Source organism: Tupaia chinensis, unplaced genomic scaffold (assembly GCF_000334495.1).
Source record: "Tupaia chinensis unplaced genomic scaffold, TupChi_1.0 Scaffold000164_1, whole genome shotgun sequence".
Lineage (NCBI taxonomy): Eukaryota > Metazoa > Chordata > Mammalia > Scandentia > Tupaiidae > Tupaia > Tupaia belangeri.
The window spans coordinates 3,467,811-3,488,822 of record NW_006159638.1 but is presented as its reverse complement, the minus strand read 5'-3'; the positions used below and the strand labels follow the sequence as shown (position 1 = coordinate 3,488,822).

The following is a 21,012-nucleotide window of genomic DNA, read 5'->3' as shown; positions in this document are numbered from 1 at the left end:
AGTGAGGGGTGGGGGGAAAACCCCCCCCCCCCCGCCCAATATAGTATGGTCATACCTCAATCCTCCATTTTTCCATCTTCTTGGGATTTGGCCATGCATGCACACATGCCGAATGTGTATTTTAAGCCTCAGAGGCCAGACTCCAAACCACAATTAGCTGTGATACAGCTTCCCTTAACCACTATGCTATAGGACTAACTAGATGTAGCCTAATTTTAAATTAAGATTTTACTCTTCATGACTTTAAATACACCTTAAAATAATTCCAGAGGGCCCAACCTTGGTGGCATAGTTCGTAGGGTGCTGAATTTAGGGCTAGAAGTCACATAGCATGCTGTAGGTTTAAATCCCAGTATGTCCTGCAACATGCCAGTTACTCATGCGTTCCTACGATCCTGCTGAGAATAACAGTTTGGGGATGGAGATTGTGGTGTGAGGAGTCCTTTTGAGGCTTCTGTCTCCTTTTCCCTATATCTTTCTCTCATATATGTGCTCTATGGCATGAATAAAATAAATAAACTTAAAAAGAAAAATCCCAGAGGGTTAGAAATTCCAGATTGGGAAGTCTGATTAGTTACAAAAAATTTTTTTTAAACATATTATAGGTATCCCTAATGAAATCTAAGTAATAAAATACATTCAAACATTAAAGATACATAACTTTTGGTGATTATTTACTCAAGTACTCTCATAAATCATAGATTATGGTTAACCTGTAATTGACTAAATAGTCACACAGAGTAGCTGCAATAGTATACCTGACTTTATTTACAGATTCTTATATTTCCTATCTTCCCGAAGAATTGCCTCTTCTGACATAATTTTTAAGGTTTTGAGTAATTTTAAAAGGCAATACGTTGTGTAGCATTTAAAGTTTTAAATTTAAAATTGACTTATTTTTTCCTCAAGGTAATTTTCCTTTGTTAGTTTTTAGGATGTGTGTGTGTGTGTGTAGGTGGGTGGGTGTGTGTTTGCTTTTTTTAAAAATAAAAGCAGAGTTATAAGCCAGCCCATGGCTGGTGGTTTAAGGCAGTTGTATCTCACATGACCAGCTGTGTGGTTTAGTCCCTGACCCAGCCACTTGAAAAATACAACAGATGCATGTGTGTGCATGCTCAGAATCCCGAGAGGAGAATGAAGGAAAAAGGATTGTGGTATGGCCACTCCCTATAGGGGTGTTTTCTCGCTTTCCCTCTCTCTGTCTCTTTCCAGCAAGTGCAAGTACCCTCTAGCAAATTAAACAACAACTCAGGAAAACAAAGTTACTTGGAGATATATGTTCAAATGAATATATTTTATTTGACTTATTCTTTTTGGTTTTATTTTTAGTTTATGGTGAGCAATACACAAAGAAGAAAGAATGTTTGTGAAAGTTAAAAAAAAAAAATCTGTCAGATTTCCCCAGATTCTGTTTCATTTGATTTCTCCTAATTTTTTACAGGTTACCGTGGAGAATTTTTTACGGGTACTAACTGGAAGGATCCCACCAAGTACTCCTCGGTCAAAGCGCCTTCTTTCTGATGATAGAAGCAATATTCTTATTTATATGACAGGTAATTTTAGCATTTAGAGCTTTATAGTAGAAAATAGTTGACCCTTTGTATCCATGAGTTTAATATTCTCAAATTCAACCAACCATATATTGAAAATATTTGAAAAACAAAATATGTACATTAATAAAAATGCTACAAATTAAAAAATGCCATATAACAACTGTATGTATAACATCTACATTGCATTAGGTACTATACTCTAGAAATGATTTAAAGTATAGGTGAGGATAAGCATAGGCTATGTACAAATACCACACCATTTTATATAAGGAACTTGAGCATCTGCAGATTTTGGTATCTGTAAAGAGTCTTGGAGCCAGGCCCTAGTGGATGTCAAAGGATGACTGTATATTGAAACTTTCTGAAAATAATCCATATGGAAAGATATTTAAGCATATTAAATGATTTTTGGTTTGGCTTATTTATCACATAGTTATATCTTTTTATGATTAGAACCTACATGAAATAGTATTTGAAAACAACGTAATATTTTTTACATTTTGTCTGTTCTTTTTTTCTTTCTTTTTTTAGTAGAGGGTGTGTGCGCTTATCAGAGATAGACAGAGGCAGGGAGAGGAGGAGGTACCTCCCATGGGTAATGTCACGCTGCATCTTCTCTTCCTCTTCTTGGGTTTGTGGGCATATGCACATGCACACAGTGTGTTTCTTGAGTTGCTAAGTCTGGGACCCAAACAGCACTGTCAACCATGTGAATTCCAGCCACCTCAACCACCGTGCCACCGCCTGACTCTGCTCCTTATTTTCTTTTCTTAATTGTTTTACTATTGCCCTGGTAAAGTCTATCACTGCTTACTTAGTGATAGAAGATGCTATCCTGCAATAGCATCTTGCCTTCAGTATTATTCTCCTGTGAATCATCCTTCTGAAGTGTCTAATAGAAATTGTGACTCTGCCTCGCTTCTGCTTAAAACTTTGGGATGCCCTCTCTTGGATTTAGTCTCACATTTTAGTGTACATGCAGATACTTAAGCCTTATCCTAAAATTCTTACTCAGTTTTCTTCCGGGATGGAATTCATAAGCTTGCACTGTGAATACACTCCCCAGTTATAATATGTAGTAGTCCTTTGAATGTACTTTGGAGGATATTTGCAATAAAGTTCTCCATAATAGAATTTAGTTAAAATATATAACATACATAATAATATATAATATGTATTATGATTCGGTTATGTGATCATTTACTTAATTTCAGTTATTTCTTATACCTTTTCTAATTCTCTTCCAAGCACTGACTCTTCTGTCTTCCACACACTTGCTAGACTATTGCCTTTGCATGTTATGTCCTTTCTGTCGGTTTGTCTATTTGTTTACTCCTTATCCTTTTAGTGTTAGCTCAGCAGTCACTTTTTTTTTTTTTTTTAAATGCTTTCTAAGTGTAGTGTGTGTGACCTGTGTCTCCAGTTACCTGGAATGATCCTATTTTGCACCTGTTATTCCTATAATTATCAATAGCTCCTTCTTTTTTCTCTCACAAGTATCCTGGTAGGAATAATGCATTTTGTAACTGCCCTCCCAAAGATGATTTCTCAGTTCCTTGACTGGGGCAGGCTCTCCTCTGCATTCTTGCATTTTTTGTTTGATTATTTATTTTGTTGTTTAAGAATTATTTATTTTATTTTTCTCATTATTATTTTAAAATTTGCTATAGGGCACATGCATTCATCAGAGAGAGAGAAAGAAAATGAGAAAGCAAGCCGCCAGGTCCAGGACTTGAACTGCTATTGGCCATGTAGGAGTCCAGCGCCCTTAACCACCACACAATCTGCTGACCCTGCATTCCCATTTAATCCTGAGTTTCTATGTAGAGTTACTACTCTATATTTTGGTTTCCAAGATGTCCTAATTATGTGTTTTTCATGTTTTTATCACCAATGCCAGCCTTATAGTAAAATTCAATAAATATACATTTTGATCTAAAAGATAGTCAACAAACTTTTCAGAGGGCATTCCATTCAGCTTTATGATGAAATAGGTACAGAATGATTCCTATAATAGATGTTATAGAGCGATGTGTTAATGGTTATTAACTCCTACTTAGTGGCTTTTCTTTACTTACCATTTATTTATAACTTTGTAAAATCAGTTTAAAAACTTTATAAATTAACTCAATAGAGTTAATGAAGTCAGGAAAGTTTTTATTTTTACTTTATCTGAAAATTACAAGAAAATTTCAAGCTTTTGTGCCAAATAAAGTTAAAGTACACTTTTGCAGCTTAGCTTTGTTTGTTTTACTAAACTAAACAATTTGTGTGGGACCAGCAGTTGGCGTAATGGTTATGTCACTGGACTCCCATGTAGTCGACCGTGGTTCAAGTCCCGGACCCGGTGGCTTAAACTCACGCCAGACATGTGTACATGCGTGCTCAAGATCCTGAGAGGAGAATAGAGGAGAAGGGATTGCAGAGTCGCCACCCCCCTGGGGGGTAATTTCTCACTTTCTGTCTGTCTGTCTGTCTGGTGAGTGCATGTACCCTCTAGCTGTTCTTGCCTGTACCCCCTAACAAAAAGCCCCCCCCCCAAAAAAAAAGGCTGCTATTCTCTGTAAGAAAAGCACGCTGATGATATGAAAATAAAAAGTATAATAGTTAATATTTATTCAGGCTTACTACTCAGCAGATGATATTCTAAATCAGTGTGTGTATTAACTCATCTCATCCTTACAGCAGCTTGATGACTGAGGTGCTGATATTCAGGACTGCTGTATGTGGTTTTGTGGGTAATATAGAGCATACAAGCATCTGGGCAGGGGGTTAAGTGAGGCTGAACTCAAGTATGTGTTTACACTTAATAAACTGTGTGCTTGCCACAGTGTTCTCTTCCTCCCCACAAAGGCATGGTCACTAACCATTCATGAGCAACATATTTGCCTGGTATTTGAAAAATTTATGTGGATGGAAATTCATTGTTGATATACTGAAAAAGCCAGTGGGAGAGTATAAACATGGATTTCTAGAATTTAATAATAGAAAAACTCTTAAAGATATATCTTTTTTTTTTAAAGTTTATTTTATTTATTTCTTTTATGAGAGTGTTAGAGGAGATACTCTTGGCAAGGTCTCTCCAAATTGCCATCATCCCCCAGTTTCCTAGCCACCCAGGATCATGGGCATGCACGAGTGCACCTCGCATTTTCAGGTTGCCCCTGGAAACTGAACCTGGGCCTCCCTTGTGGCTTCATTATCTCACAGTGGCATCCTACCACCTGTGCCACCACATCTGGTCCTATGTCTGTTATTTTTGAGGCAGCCCATCTCTTTTTGATTGGTATACTTATTTTTTTAGTTTCGTTGGTATAGTAAATTTATTGGTTTTCACAGTAACTAGTTCATAGTATAAATTAACAAGTGGTATTAAAATATTACAACAAATGAAGTAAATGTATATATTTAGATGTATGAAGTTTACATTTGAAAAATGTACCTACTTGATTTTTTTTTTTTACTCTCCTTACAAGGACATGGTGGAAATGGTTTTTTGAAATTTCAAGATTCTGAAGAAATTACTAACATAGAGCTTGCAGATGCTTTTGAACAAATGTGGCAAAAAAGACGGTAATTAGCAAATGACTTCTTTTCATAACTTAAATTAGTACCTTATTTTCCATGGTTAGTAGATTCACAGTTCTTGTTTTATAAGACCTATTTAATTATTTTTTTCTACTTTTAAAATTTTTGTTATTTCTACCAAACTAAGTTTTTTAAGAGAAAAAAAATCAGCTATTGTATAACATAAAAAAATTAACCTTTTTAGATCACCTTTTATCATTTAGTATATTTTTTGGAGGAAGTGAGAGTTGTTCCAACCAAGTTCCCTATTATTTGTGGAGATTATGAACATCTATTTATTTATTTGTTTCATGTTTTTGCCATAGGGTGTGTACAATTGCCAGGGAGACAGTGAGAGGGAAAGTGAGAAATCACCCTTTAGAGGGGATGGCCATGATGCAGTCCCCTTTTCTCCATTCTCTGCCAGGGAATCTGGGTGTGCACGCACATGCCCAGCATGATTCTCAAGCTAGCCATGTGGGAGTACAACACCTTAACCACCGTGCTAACAGTTGGCCTGTGAACATCTATTAACTTTTCAGTTGTGTTTACTTTTCCTTCCTAGCACATTCTCTGCTCCCCTCCACCCTGCCTTCCCCCCAACCCCCAACAACTTTCCAGTGTGGTAACATGTAGCATTTCTTCTTTAGAAAAACATTGCTGAAATTATGATATAAAATTTGTAAAAAAGATAACATTTGTAACTTTTTAAGTAATCTTTCTTAAACATCTGTTTAGCTGGAGGTTGTCCCATTTAGTTGAAAGTTGTCATTATATGACTTAAGTGAATTTAAAGTAATGAAGAACTGTTTTTGTCTTAATTACTTTCAATAAACAGTAAGAGTTACATTCTAGGGACTAGCAGTTAGTGTAATGGCTATGTCACTGAACTCCCATGTAGCCTACCGTGGTTTAAGTCTGGGGCCTGATGGCTTAAACTCACACTGGGCACCTGTGTGTGCATGCCCAAGATGTTGAGAAGAGAATGGAGGATAAGGGATTGTGGTGTGGCTATCCCCCCCTGGGGAGTGATTTCTTGCTTTCTGTCTCTCTCTCTCTGTCTTTCTGGCAAGCACACACGGCAAGCACACGTTCTACAGCAAAAACCTCTTCTAAAAAAATGAGAGTTACATTCTATGGCACAAAGGGGAATATGATACTTATTTTACCTTCAAAGTGTTTAAACTCTAGTAGAAAAGAGAAATATGTTAATAGCTATCACATACAATAAACATAAATGTTGAAATACAAACATAAGCAAAACGTATGGGTGTGTTGAAGCTTTTACTAGGTGTTGGTTATATCTTTTTCATAGCTTACATTTATTGAATTCCTTCAATTGCTGGGTGGGCACTTGTTTGATTTAATTTTTTAAATCAATTCATTTAATTTTAATAGCAACTGCATGAAGTAGGTACTATTTTTTTAAAAAAATTTGAGCTATTTTTCCTATAGGATGTGTGCACTTGCTGGAGAGACAGAAAGCGACAAATCACCCCCCAGGGGCTATGGCCATGCTGCAATAGTTTCTCCTTCATTCTCCTCTTGGGATTTTGGGCATGCATGCACACATGCCTGGCACGAGTTTTAAGCCACTGGGTCCAGCACTCAAACCTGGTCTACTATATGGGAGTGTGGTAATATAACCATTATGCTATCTGCTGGTCCCAGTAGACATTATTATTATTATTATTATATTCATGTTTACAAATGAGTAAACTGAGACACAGATAGATAAGGATTGCTAAAATTTACATAGTTGATAGTACCAGTACTAATTTACACCCAAGTGGACCTGTCCTGGAACTCGCTTTCTTAAGTGTTTACTGTTTTGCCTCTCATAACTTAAATGTTCTGATTCATAAATTTTGTTTCAGAACAAATGTGTCATATTAACTATACCTTCCATTACCCAGTTGGATATTGTGGTTCAGGAGTTTATGCTTTCTTTTCTAGGTGTGATGTTAGCTTTTGATCTAGACCTAGGAAATGTATCTCCTCCCTATTTTCACCTTTTCCAGCCAGCCACCTTAGATCTGATTATGTTATTCTTAAACTTACACAAAGAAGCAAAAATAAAAAAAATCTTTGGTGGGTTCCTCAAACTTAAAGGATAAGATTCTCACTTCAGGGGCTGATAGGTGGCATGATGGTAAGGGGCACTGGAGGTGTAATGATGGTTTGGGGCACTGGACTCCCACATGGCTGACCATGGTTTGAGTCTTTGACCTGGTAGCTTGGTTTCTCACTTTCCCTCTCTTGCTCTGTCCTTCTTGGTCAAATTAAAATAAATAAATAAAGTTAAATAAAATCATTGAAAAAATCCATACTTCATGTAGAATCTTTTTGACTCTGCTCTTATCTTTTTGAAACCAATTTCTCTTCATTCATCTAAATTTACTCTGAACCGCAGCTACAGAGAACTTTATTCACACATTTATACTTTTTCACTATAGGTGCTGTTTCCTCTGTTGGAATGTGCCCTTCCTTTTTCTGTTAGGTAAAACCACACACCTTCACTGTCCTTAGCAAGCATCTCCTTTCCCTGACCTTCATTTCTTTTTACTTCCTGGTATTCCTGTCGCAACCTAGAGAACACTTACTTCGATGGGCCGGACTCTAGCACTTACAGGGGCAGGCAGTGATACAGCTCCAGCCTAGTGTGAGGCACACTGTAGGCTCTCAGTACATATTCATAATATTTATCATGTTCCAGTTTAGTTAAATGTTTATTTTTCAGTCTTCCAGGTGGATTTTAAACTTTTGGAGTATGGTAACTAAGTCATTTGCATTATTTTCTAAATCTAGCCCAGTTTCTAGAATAGCATGAGTGTCAAATACGTGTTAAGTTGAACATTTGTTTGATTCTGAGTCATGTGGGATAGATAAGGGTGTGGGGGAAATTGAGGCAGCTGCTTGGTGGCACAGTCACTACTACCTGTTGGAGTGCTTTCCCTGGATTATACTTTTCTAATGCCAGATTTATATTGGGGGTTCTACTGAAACTTTTCAGATTTTTAGCTAATGAAATGACTAATAATAACTTAAATACCTTATGTTGTAGAAGTATTATAGAATTCTTAGTTGGTGTATGATTAACAGCATGACTCATGTCCACGATATTATCACTTTCTTTCAGCTACAATGAGCTACTGTTTATTATTGATACTTGTCAAGGAGCATCCATGTATGAACGATTTTATTCTCCTAACATAATGGCTTTAGCTAGTAGCCAGGTGGGAGAAGATTCACTCTCGGTAGGTGTATTTTCCCCATTTGTAAATTGCATCGTCTGCTGTGTCCATTGTGTAGCTGTTTTTGAAATCACTTACATGTTTTATGAATATTGCTTCTATTTTTTATTCTGTGTAATACATTAGAATAAAATTCTCATTACATTTTAAACATTTTATTATAATGATGCTATTGCTACTAGACATAGACTTTTTTTTCTTTGCATAGCACCAACCTGATCCTGCAATTGGAGTTCATTTGATGGATAGATACACATTTTATGTCTTGGAATTTTTGGAAGAAATTAATCCAGCTAGCCAAACTAATATGAATGACCTTGTAAGTATACACTTGATACAATTGTAGCTTGTAGATGTAGATACACTGATTTTTATCTGGGGTCTACTATTCTCTTTACTTCTGTAGAGGATTGTTTCATATGCTGAATTATGACCCTAAACTAATTGGAATTATCTTTATATTAGTATCTCTTTCTACCATAAGAGGTTTAAAGCTTTAGCCCAGTTAACTTTCTATTCCTGAGATACTTTCCTGTTTTCAATAATTTACTCATTCACTTTTCTGTATCAGAAATAGACTTTTTGTGAGGCCAGCAGTTGGTGTAGCATTTTGGTCACTGGACTCCCACATTGCCGACCACAGTTCGAGTCTTAGACCCAGTGACTTGAAACTCAAGATCTCAGGGGGAGAATGGAGAAGAGATTGTAGCATGGCCATCCACCCTGGGGAGTAATTTCTCACTTTCTCTCTCCCTGTCTCTGTCTCTCTGGAGAGTGCATGCTCCCTAAGGCAAAAACCTCTACCCCCGCCCCCCAGTAAATAAATAAAAAAGGAAAGAAATATACCTCCTTCCCTCCCCCCAGATTCACCTTATTGAAATTCTACCTGTTCTTTAGGAGTCAAATCAGATTATATATCCTCCAGGTAGTCTCCCTTAATATTTTTCTGTTAGAATTTATAATTTCAGAGTTCCCATGGAACTTGATTTCTCTTCTGTACTATTTATCACAGTCTGTCTTTTATTGATTTTACTAATTGGATATAAGTATTTCTCAGTGGGAGGCTCCAGGAGGAGAGGGTCCTTATCTTACATTTTTTCATGATCTGTAGCTTGGATATAGTCTTTTGACATGGTTTGATGAATTTAGTTCTAATTTTTTTCCCTGATGTTTCTGTGCAGATCGTATCTTTTTAATTAAATCTACTCTGAACATGCTATTCAAAGTAGGCATAATCAAAAGCTTAAATAACAATTCTAGACAATGACTCCCATTTCCCCTAATTTATAACTTGTCACTCATTCACAAACATTTGAGTGTTTGCTAAGTGCCACACACAGGCTATACCTTAATGAAAGAGACATACCCTGTTCCTGTTTCTTGGAGTGTAGTAATGAAGGGGGAAGACTGAGTCGACAGGGCTCTGTCTTCTAGCACTTCAGCCAGACAACTTGGTGTTGACTTTTTTTATTATACAGAAACCTTCTGGTAAGTTTTCCATCTATTAAAGAGGTTCTGAAAAATTCTGAAAACTACTACTTTAGGCTTTCAATTTTGAAAGAACTTTTAACTAACTTCATTGTGAAGATTATATATTGTTATGTCTGTTAAATACATTTTTTTCTTAAAGTTTATTTATTTGTTTCTTCTATGAGTGGGTGAGGAGTAGGGAGAGAGGGGCATCCCCCATAGTTCTTTCAGGCCTCTCTCTACCCCCAGTCATAGCCAGCCCAGGTCATGGCCACTCAAGTATAATCCCTGTATGTTCAGGGAGATTCTGGGATGAGAACTCACAACCTTTTCCATGTGGATTCATCACACCTGGCCCTGTCTGTTAAATCTTGTCTTGAATTATTTGAATATTGTAAAAAAGAAAAGAAAAGCAACAAAATCCTTTTAACTGTATGCGTATTATTCACATAAATTCTAGTTACACTTATTTAAAAGCTCATTTGTTTTATATAATAAATATTATGACACACTGTCTCAAAAGTTTAAAATATTTGTACCTCACACTTTTTAATTTTTTTTTTTTAATTTTTTTTTGCCATAGGGCATGTCTGCTTGCTAGAGAGAGAGAGAGAGGGAAAGTGAGAAATATCCCCAAGGGAGGATGGACACACCACTATCCCTTCTCCTCCGTTCTTCTCTCAGGATTCTAGGCACATATGTACATGTCCCTGGGCGATTTTCAAGTCACTAGGTGCAAAACTCAAACTGGGGTCGGCCAGCACCGTAACTGCCATGCCACTTCCTGACCTCAAGTACCTCACACTTTAAATGTATAATGAATGTTTGATAAATTACTTTTTCCATTGAAATTATACAGGATAGATAGGGAAACCAATTTTTTATTGCTCACATTTACTGTTTATAGTTTTTTTGTTTTTTAAATTTTTGTCAGAGTGTATGTGCACTCTCCAGAAAGAGATGGAACAAAAAGGAGAAAGCACCCCTTCATGAGGAATGGTCATGCCTGAAATCTCTTTTCCTTTATTTCTCTGCTCCTGCTGGTTTTTGGGGCATGCATACACACTTATGGCCTGTGTATTTCTCAAGCTGTTAAGTCCAGGACTTGAATCACAAGGTTGACCATGCGGGATCCGGCTCCCTTAACCTCCAGACCGTGGAGCTGGGCCACTACTTAGTATTTAATAAACATTTCTCACTAACATCTCATCTTGCCCTCCCCCCTCCATTTTTAAAACATAATGATTATTTTAATCTTATTCAGTAAGAATAATCCATTTTATTGGAGTTCACTAGTACTCTGATTAGATGTGTCTAGATCATTTGTTTAATAATACTTATTTTCTATTGGATTATGTGCATGTAATAAAATTTGCTGATTATCAGCTGTATTCAGAGTACTATATTAGGTGCTTCAGGACCAGCAAAATGAGAATACCTGGTGCTTAGCCCCTTAAAAACATGTAGTGTCATTGGTAACAGTTGAAATGCACATACATAAAATATTGTTATATGAAGTATCTTGATCCTCCAGATAACGTTCTTTCTTCTGTGAATGTATAACTTTTGCCATGTACTTTTACTATATTTCTAGTACTGTATTGTGATTATTTATATTTGTGATATTTCTTAAAAACTTTGAGCATCTTAAATAAGAGTTTCAAGTTCTGGAGCTAACAGGTGGCATGGTGATTAAGGTGCTGGACTCCTACATGGCCAGCCGTGGTTTGAGTCTTGGACTTGGTAGCTTAGTTTCTCTCTCTCTCTCTGTCTGTCTCTTTCTGGTAAGTGCATGTGCTCTACAGAAATAATTTTAAAAATATAATATTAATAATTAAAATTAAATAATTCTTAAAGAGTTGAAAATTTTATGCTTTATACATGTTATTATTTAGAGAATAACTATATGTTTATATGGTTTCTTTAAATATAGTGGGATTAGTGATTTAACTTTTTCTTGGAAGAGATACATTTTCAGATTTGAAGGAAGAGAAATGTAATGCACTCTAGGGAAATGGAGTAGCTGCTGATGCACAGAAGTTGGACTATCAGGTGATCCTTGTCTCTGTTAATAAACATAGTTTGGCCAGAGTGCAGGAATTCTGCAAGTGAAGAGAATTATTAAAAATTAAACTGAGGAATTCAGGACCTGTGAGTCATGTTGTTGAGATTGAGGAAATCAGATTGATATGATAAACATTCTTTAAGGAAGGAATGACTTCATAATAAGTAGAAGCATGTTTATTTTGCAGCAAAGTAAAACAATACTATTCAGTGTTTCTGAAGCTCATTTGACACTTCCCCTGTTTCCTTCGGCTGGTTCCTGATAAAGCCCATCAAGTTGCTTATGCAGGAATATCTGGAGAGGCTTTCAGTATACCTGGAACTTCAATCTTATCTCTAGTTACTTTTTATCTTTTCAAAAATTGTTATTTATGTGAGAACTTACATTAGACAGGGAGAGAGAGAGAAGCATCCTCAACAGGGTCCAGCCATGCCATAACAGTCCTCTGCCAAAGCCTTCAGCCTGTCAGGATCTCAGGGGTATGTGTGTGTGTGAGTGTGTGTACGCACACGTGTGTATGTATGTGCCCAGTTTTCTTCAGGTCAACTGGTCAGGGGATTCCATCTACAGTTAGCCATGTGGCCCCCAGCACACCACTGACACTATAGAGGCTGTGCTTCTTTTTATCTTTTACTTTGTTTCTTCCATTTTCCCTCTATTTTGTTCTTCCCGTTTGGCATTTTACTTTGTTGAGCTTCTTCCATTATTTTTCCTTCTTGTTTCTTAATTTATATCCTGTTCTTTTCTTTGTGTTTCTTACACTGCTTTTTTGAATAGGGAAGCAAGGATTGCTTGCAGCGTGACATTAGGAAAATTACTTAATCTCTTTGGGCCTTGGTTTGAAGTGGATATATAATTTTTATGTATCTCAGAGTTGTTGGCAGGCTTAAATGCTTATTAGCACAGGACTTGTACATTATTTTACATAAATGGTAGCTGCTCTTCCTTTCTCCACCTCTCCCCCTTCATGTTGGCGACTATTTAAGAAGATTGTCTTGTCTCCACAGTGAGTAGGTGCTGTGGGCCTGGGCCTGCATTGACAGGCCTGTGATTATATATTCTGTGTTTCACCCAAACCATTAGTAGTTCATTTGCTGTATACATCCCTGCAATTGCTCCTTTATTAGGAATGTTATTTCCCATTCATAAAGCTTGCTTTTCCTTTTAAAAAAATAGTTTTATTCATCTCTTTTCCTTTCTTAGATTATAAGAAATTTGTCCTTTTAAAAATAATTAATTTTATTTATTATTATTATTATTTTATTTCGACCACAGTGAGACAGAGAGAGAAAGGAAAAGTGAGAAAGCAAGCCACCAGACTAGGACTTGAACTGCAGTTAGCCATGTGGGAGTCCAGTGCCTTAACCACCATGCCACTTATCAGCCCCAAAATTTGTCATTTTTCAAAGTGGACCCCTTATCTTTTTTCTATTTTACGTTTATTCATCCCTAACTGGACTTAAAGCCTTGAAGACAAGACCATATCTGTCTGCTATTGTGTTAATTACAGAAGTAACTGAGACTGAGTGATGCATAAAGACTAGCAGGTTTTTTTTTATTATTATTATGTTTTTTTCTGTTTTTGGAGAGGTTTTTGCTATAGGGCACGTGCGCTCGCCAGAAAGACAGAGACAGACAGAGAGACAGAAAGTGAGAAATCACCCCTCCCCCCCAGGGGGGATAGCCACGCTGCAATCCCTTCTCCTCCATTCTCCTCTTGGGATCTTGAGCACGCACACACACACGCCCATTGTGAGTTTAAGCTGCTGGGTCTGGGACTCAAACTGCAGTCGATCATGTGGGAATCCAGCGACATAGCCATTACATTAACTGCTGGTCTCAAGACTAGCAGTTTATTTTGACTTACAGTGGTCACGAGGCTGACAACACAACATGGCCAACAGAAGCAGAGAAGATGGCAGGTGTGTGTAAAGAGGTGGAGACCGGGTGATACCATCTTCCTTATATAATAATCCACTCCTATAAGAACTAACTCCTCACGAGAGCTAGAACTCGCTTGGTCTGTGAAACTTTAACTTCTTCATGGAAGTGATGCCTCTGATCCACTCACTGCACTATGCTTCAGCTCTAAAATGTCTTACCACCTCCCACTACCATTACACTTGGGGCTCTAATTCCAAAACATGAGCCTTTCAGGGACAAACCATTATCCAGACCATATCAATGTCTTATCAATCTTTGGATGGTAATAGTTTGAACTGGTAATGGTATGAACTGTATCTACTAGATACTTTTTATGCATTTATGAATGAACAAATATGTGTTTTTCTTTGATAATTAACTCATGTAGAATATCAGGATAAGGTTAACACAAACACTTTTATGACATCTGTATAACAGTGAAGTTGTGGTTTTCATATGGTATTGTTTGGGGCACTAGAGTGTGTATGTGCCTTGGGTTTCTTTTCATTCATCATAGTGTTGTATGTGAATGGGTTTAAGAGTTCAAAATACACTTTGTAGCTTATGATTCAAGACAGTGACTTTTCCCTCTCCCTGGTTAATTTTCATTTTATGATGATTCTAGTATCTGTATAGTTTTTTATATAATGCCAAACATTGCAGTGTGAATGAAACTTTAAACTTCAAAATTACTACCTTCTTTTCATTTGGAAGAACTTAAAAAAATATACTCCAGGAGGAACCAGCAGGTGGCATGGTGGATAAGGCGCTGGACACTCCCATGTGGCCGACTGTGGTTCAAGTACCGGACCTGGTGGCTTGCTTTCTCACTTTTCCTCTTTCTCTCTCTCTCTCTCTCTGTGTGTGTGTCTGGTAAAATTAAAATAAATAAATGAATAAATAAAATTAAATAAATAAAATTTGTCATTTTTCAAAGTGGACCCCTTATCTTTTTTCTATTTTACGTTTATTCATCCCTAACTGGACTTAAAGCCTTGAAGACAAGACCATATCTGTCTGCTATTGTGTTAATTACAGAAGTAACTGAGACTGAGTGATGCATAAAGACTAGCAGGTTTTTTTTTATTATTATTATGTTTTTTTCTGTTTTTGGAGAGGTTTTTGCTATAGGGCACGTGCGCTCGCCAGAAAGACAGAGACAGACAGAGAGACAGAAAGTGAGAAATCACCCCTCCCCCCCAGGGGGGATAGCCACGCTGCAATCCCTTCTCCTCCATTCTCCTCTTGGGATCTTGAGCACGCACACACACACGCCCATTGTGAGTTTAAGCTGCTGGGTCTGGGACTCAAACTGCAGTCGATCATGTGGGAATCCAGCGACATAGCCATTACATTAACTGCTGGTCTCAAGACTAGCAGTTTATTTTGACTTACAGTGGTCACGAGGCTGACAACACAACATGGCCAACAGAAGCAGAGAAGATGGCAGGTGTGTGTAAAGAGGTGGAGACCGGGTGATACCATCTTCCTTATATAATAATCCACTCCTATAAGAACTAACTCCTCACGAGAGCTAGAACTCGCTTGGTCTGTGAAACTTTAACTTCTTCATGGAAGTGATGCCTCTGATCCACTCACTGCACTATGCTTCAGCTCTAAAATGTCTTACCACCTCCCACTACCATTACACTTGGGGCTCTAATTCCAAAACATGAGCCTTTCAGGGACAAACCATTATCCAGACCATATCAATGTCTTATCAATCTTTGGATGGTAATAGTTTGAACTGGTAATGGTATGAACTGTATCTACTAGATACTTTTTATGCATTTATGAATGAACAAATATGTGTTTTTCTTTGATAATTAACTCATGTAGAATATCAGGATAAGGTTAACACAAACACTTTTATGACATCTGTATAACAGTGAAGTTGTGGTTTTCATATGGTATTGTTTGGGGCACTAGAGTGTGTATGTGCCTTGGGTTTCTTTTCATTCATCATAGTGTTGTATGTGAATGGGTTTAAGAGTTCAAAATACACTTTGTAGCTTATGATTCAAGACAGTGACTTTTCCCTCTCCCTGGTTAATTTTCATTTTATGATGATTCTAGTATCTGTATAGTTTTTTATATAATGCCAAACATTGCAGTGTGAATGAAACTTTAAACTTCAAAATTACTACCTTCTTTTCATTTGGAAGAACTTAAAAAAATATACTCCAGGAGGAACCAGCAGGTGGCATGGTGGATAAGGCGCTGGACACTCCCATGTGGCCGACTGTGGTTCAAGTACCGGACCTGGTGGCTTGCTTTCTCACTTTTCCTCTTTCTCTCTCTCTCTCTCTCTGTGTGTGTGTCTGGTAAAATTAAAATAAATAAATGAATAAATAAAATTAAATAAATGTGGTTGAGGTACTAGACTCTCATATGGCCAACCATGGACCTGGACTTGGCAACTTGCTTTCTTGCTTTCTCTCTCTTTGTTTCTCCCTGCTCAAATTAAAAAATAATAATAAGCTTAAAAATTTAAATGAATAATTCTTTAAAAAATATATATACTCCAACTGGCTGGACTGTCATTGGTTTAGTAAAATTTATATATATGTGCATGTATGTGTATTTACTGTTTTTATAATTTTGTTTTATTTTTTCAGTTTCAGGTATGTCCCAAAAGTTTGTGTGTATCTACTCCTGGCCATCGCACTGATCTCTTTCAAAGGGATCCTAAAAATGTCCTGATAACTGATTTCTTTGGAAGTGTCCGTAAAGTGGAAATTACAACAGAGACGATTAGTTTGCAACAGGATTCAGAAATCATGGAAAGCAGGTATGCATCTGAAACTATTATTTAGGTAGAATATTTTATCTCACAATCTGTACATTTTTATGAAACATATCAAGAGATAAAGGTGAGTGTTTATAAGTAAAATTGCATATTTCCACCCAGTGTTTACATATGTAGGTTGTATGTTTTCGTATTGATGGGCATAATCAATAAATATTCATCAGAAGGTAAGATCACAAGGTAAGGTAGGATTCAAGCTCCAGAATACAATGTTGGTAGTGGTGTTGGTAGTAGGATCTGAGACTTCATTTAAAAAGGCCATCCATACTTTTCTGTATTCCCTTTTTTGGGAAGTGGATCGTGTGTGAGTGAGCACTGAGTATGTATACATGCCTGTTTGTGAGAAAGAAAGATTGAGAGAAATTGATTGGGTATGGGAATTTTGGAAATTTTTATAATGTTACTTTTTTTTTTTCCCCTCTGTAATAATTTTAAAGGTAAAATACCTTATTCAGATTAAATAATGGCTTAGTTAATAGCAACTTTCTTGAAATATACCATTTTTATATTTCTGTGCTTTTTTTTCTTTCGTATTATTTTACTAAGTTTATGACAACTGTACAACAAAAAGTGATTTGTCTTTTAAATATGTCCTGGAAGAATGGAATTTTGACTCTTGTATTAGCTGGATGTATTAATTCAAAAGCAAAAATGATTAGTGCTGAAGACTTAATTAATCTTTAAAAGGAGACAATTATTTTTGGTATCAAAGCAGATACCAAGCACTGTTGGATCAGAGCACCCTCTAGTGTTTATAAATACGGTTTATTCAGGTTGTTGCATTTTTACATTGTCGTTTCAAAATTGTTAATTTATAAGCGTTAGGAGAATTAAATCCCAATGTGATCCTGGAATTTTAATATGGATTCTAGAAATATTATCTCAACCACTAGGCAGGCCATGAAGCCGGCCCCGAATTTGTTTTTCTTTTTCAAGTCTCTTTGACCAATCTAGGTCCTTTGCATTTTCATGTATATTTATGAGTCCTATTGTGAATATCTAAATAGAAAAGAAAAAAACTCACTGAGAGTTTGATGGGTATTGGATTGACTGTATAGATATCAGTTTGGTGAGTATGGACAGCTTAACAATAGCAAGTCTTCTAATTTACAAACAAACTACCATTATGTAGATATCTTGTAATTTATCTCTGCATTGCTTTATAGCTTTCAGTGTAAATTTTTTCCACAGTTTTTGTTCAATTTAAACCTAAGTATTTTTTATGCGATTTAATAAATGTTTTCTATGATTTTTAAAAATATTATTTTATTTAACTTTATTTATTTATTCATTCATTTATTTATTTCAATTTGACCAGAGGGGGACAGAGAGAGAGAGAAAGAGAGAGAGAGAGAGAGAGAGAGAGAGAGAAAGCCACCAGGTCCAGGACTTGAACTGTGGTCGGCCATGTGGGAGTCCAGCACCCTTAACCACCAAGCCACCTGCTTGTTCCTCTATGATTTTTTAAAAAAGAATTGCTTATTTAATTTTATTTAACTGTTATTATTATTATTATTTAAAATTTCTGCAGGACATGTGTGCTCACCAGAGAGAGAGGAAGTGAGAAAGCAAGCCACTAGGTCAAAATCCAAACCATGGTTGGCTATGGGAGAGTCCAGCACCTTAACTACCATACCACTTGATGGCCTTTTTATATTTTTTTCTGTTTTTTTTTTTGTTGTTGTTCAATATAGAAATACAATAGATCAGTTTTTTTTTTTTTAAAGAATTATTTAACTTACTTATTTATTTAAATTAAACTAGAGAGGGACGGGGGAGTGTGGAGAAATTGAGAAAGCAAGCTACCAGGTCTAGGACTTGAACTGCAGTTGGCCATGTGGGAGTCCACGCCATCTGCTGGCTCCAATCAGTTAATTTTTATTTGGCTTTATTTCTGGGATTTTATTGATTCTGGTGTTGATCAACTCAATCACAATGGAAATCCCAGGAATCCTTTTTTTTTTTTAGAAATTGGCAACTGATTCCAAAACTTGTACGCACATGTAAAGGACATAAAGGACCTTCTATAATATGTATTATATAATTGACCATGTAGGCTCAAGTCTATTTGTAATGTTTATTAGGAAATTAAAAGTTAAGTGTACATATTTAATAGTAACATTTGTTTGAGAGTTAGAAAAGATTGATTATAAGAGACATAAAATTTTGTGATCAAATGATTCACTGAAAATTGCTCACAATAAATGAAACTATTATGACACTTTATGAGTAAAAAAATTCACCAAAATGACTCAAATAGCAATGGAAGATTTCTCTCTTAATTGTTCTACATACTAGCATATTTTTCAAAGCAATTAGTTCACTCATCTTACTCTGTATTATCTTAAACAACTTACTTGGCCATTTATTTTATGTTGTTTGTAACCACTATCTTATTCATTAAAGTGGAATTTTGGAAATTAGAGGAGAGTCATTTGATTTATAAGGCACCAAAACTGACATTAAAGTATCCATTTTGTCAGTTTTCATACACGTAAAGTTTTTATTATAGTTTCAAAATGTGTTGATCATTTCATGAGAATTTTTTTTTAGCAATTTATTCTGCTATCTATAATTAACAAAGGCATTGTATTTGTTTATAACATTTAAGAAATCAGTGTAGGGGTCCGGTGGTAGCACAGTAGTAAAACACAGTGCTTTGAGAGACAGTCTACTTTGGGAAGGTTCACAGGTCAAGTCCAGAGACCTCTCTGAGTATGCCCTGAGTATGCCAGGAACACGTTTGCTTGTGATCTGGGACTGGGTGAAAGACTGGGGTGGATGATAGCTTCAGGACCCTGTTTGGAATTCTCTTTTATTCTTTTAGAGAGATTTCTGCTATAGCGTGCATATGCTTGCTGGAGAGACCAGAGAGACAGAAAACTAGAGGTCATCCTATAGGGAAGATGACCATGCCACAATCCCCTCTCCTCCATTGTCCCCTCGGGATTTTGGGCATGCACGAACATGTGCCTGGTTGTGAGTTTAAGCTGCAGAGTTTAAGCTACGGTTAACTACGTGGGAGTCCAGTGACGTAACTATCATGCCATCTGCTAGCCCCTTGAGTTCTCTTTCTTTCTCTCTCTTGCTTGTGAAATAAAAAAATAAACTTAAAAAAAATCAGTGTATATAAATAGTATAGCAAATATGGTACTATATTCCTTTGCATAAATAAAACATCTGTGAACATAAACTGGTAAATGTGCTTACTTGGAGTAGTAGTTTCCAACTAATATAGATTAGTAGCTATCAAAACAAAGTTAATTTCTATTTAAACACTAAATATATAGAACACAAAATTTAAATTGTGCAAAATCTAAAAATGCAATAATCTCTTTTATAAAATCCTTAGAAGTTAATCCATTTGACTGTTTTAGGAATAAAGTTCTGAAACATGGAAAAGTAAATCATGGTGTCCTTAAGGTTTTTTTTTTTTTTTTTTTTTTTAATTGTTTCTATGTTCCATGTCCCTCCTGAACTCTGTACTAATTGTATTATTGCTCTAATCCACTAAATTAAGCCTTAACATTCTAAATGAGTTAGCAGGTTATCTTAATGATTATTATCCGATGTTATAGGGGATATTATAGCATAATAATCAGAAGCAAGGTCACTGAAAATGGTGAGCTCCTATTTGAATACAGATTATCTGCCATTGATTAGTTCTATAATGCTGGACAAACTACTTGCTCTCTTTTGTTCCCAGTTTCTGCATCCTTGATTACTCTGCCTCATATATTGGATTCTCGGAAAAGTCACGACGTATTTTTCTATGCATCATGATTTTTCCGACAACCCAATAGTTAAGAGAATTAATTTCAATTTTGCTTATAAACTATTTAATTCTGTCCCTCAAATATAGTAAAGTGCTTAATAAATGTTAAGTTTTATTGAGAGAACTTAATGAAAAAAAATGTTAGAATTCTATTTGTATTGCATTTTAGCCATTTGCTTAAATAATCTATTTTGCTTTTTAAAATAAAAACTAGTTATTACATATCTGGAGGAATTGTGTACTATAAACAGAAATTGTGAAATTGTGTTTTACCAGAAGATGGCAGTAGTAGTATATATCTGTGCATATAGAATAGTTAACTCTTTTAAATGTTGGAAATTGAAATAAGTTTTATCTTCAAATAAATCATTTTATTTCTTTAGCCAACTGTCAGGACAGAAAGACTTTTCATATTGAATTGTTGATTTAAAAAGGATGGTAAAGATTTCCTTTTATATGTAAGCTGTTTTGCTTTAAGAAACCTGGCAATGTGGAATTATAGGTAAATTTATAGGATTTATTTGAATTACCACTCTTCAGACATAGTTTTAGATGTTAGTTTGCATATTATTAAATATTTCATCAAGAAACTGAAG

General features: G+C 35.9%; 1 protein-coding gene across 1 annotated transcript in view; it reads left to right on the top strand.

Moving 5' to 3' along the window:
- PIGK (phosphatidylinositol glycan anchor biosynthesis class K) overlaps positions 1–21,012 on the top strand; it is a 97,052-nt gene that overhangs the window by 33,976 nt on the left and 42,064 nt on the right. The window contains exons 5-9 of the mRNA XM_006146063.3: positions 1,442–1,553; positions 5,030–5,126; positions 8,260–8,377; positions 8,583–8,693; positions 16,451–16,623. Coding sequence (XP_006146125.1) covers positions 1,442–1,553; positions 5,030–5,126; positions 8,260–8,377; positions 8,583–8,693; positions 16,451–16,623 — 611 coding nt within the window. The remainder of the gene's footprint in view (positions 1–1,441; positions 1,554–5,029; positions 5,127–8,259; positions 8,378–8,582; positions 8,694–16,450; positions 16,624–21,012) is intronic.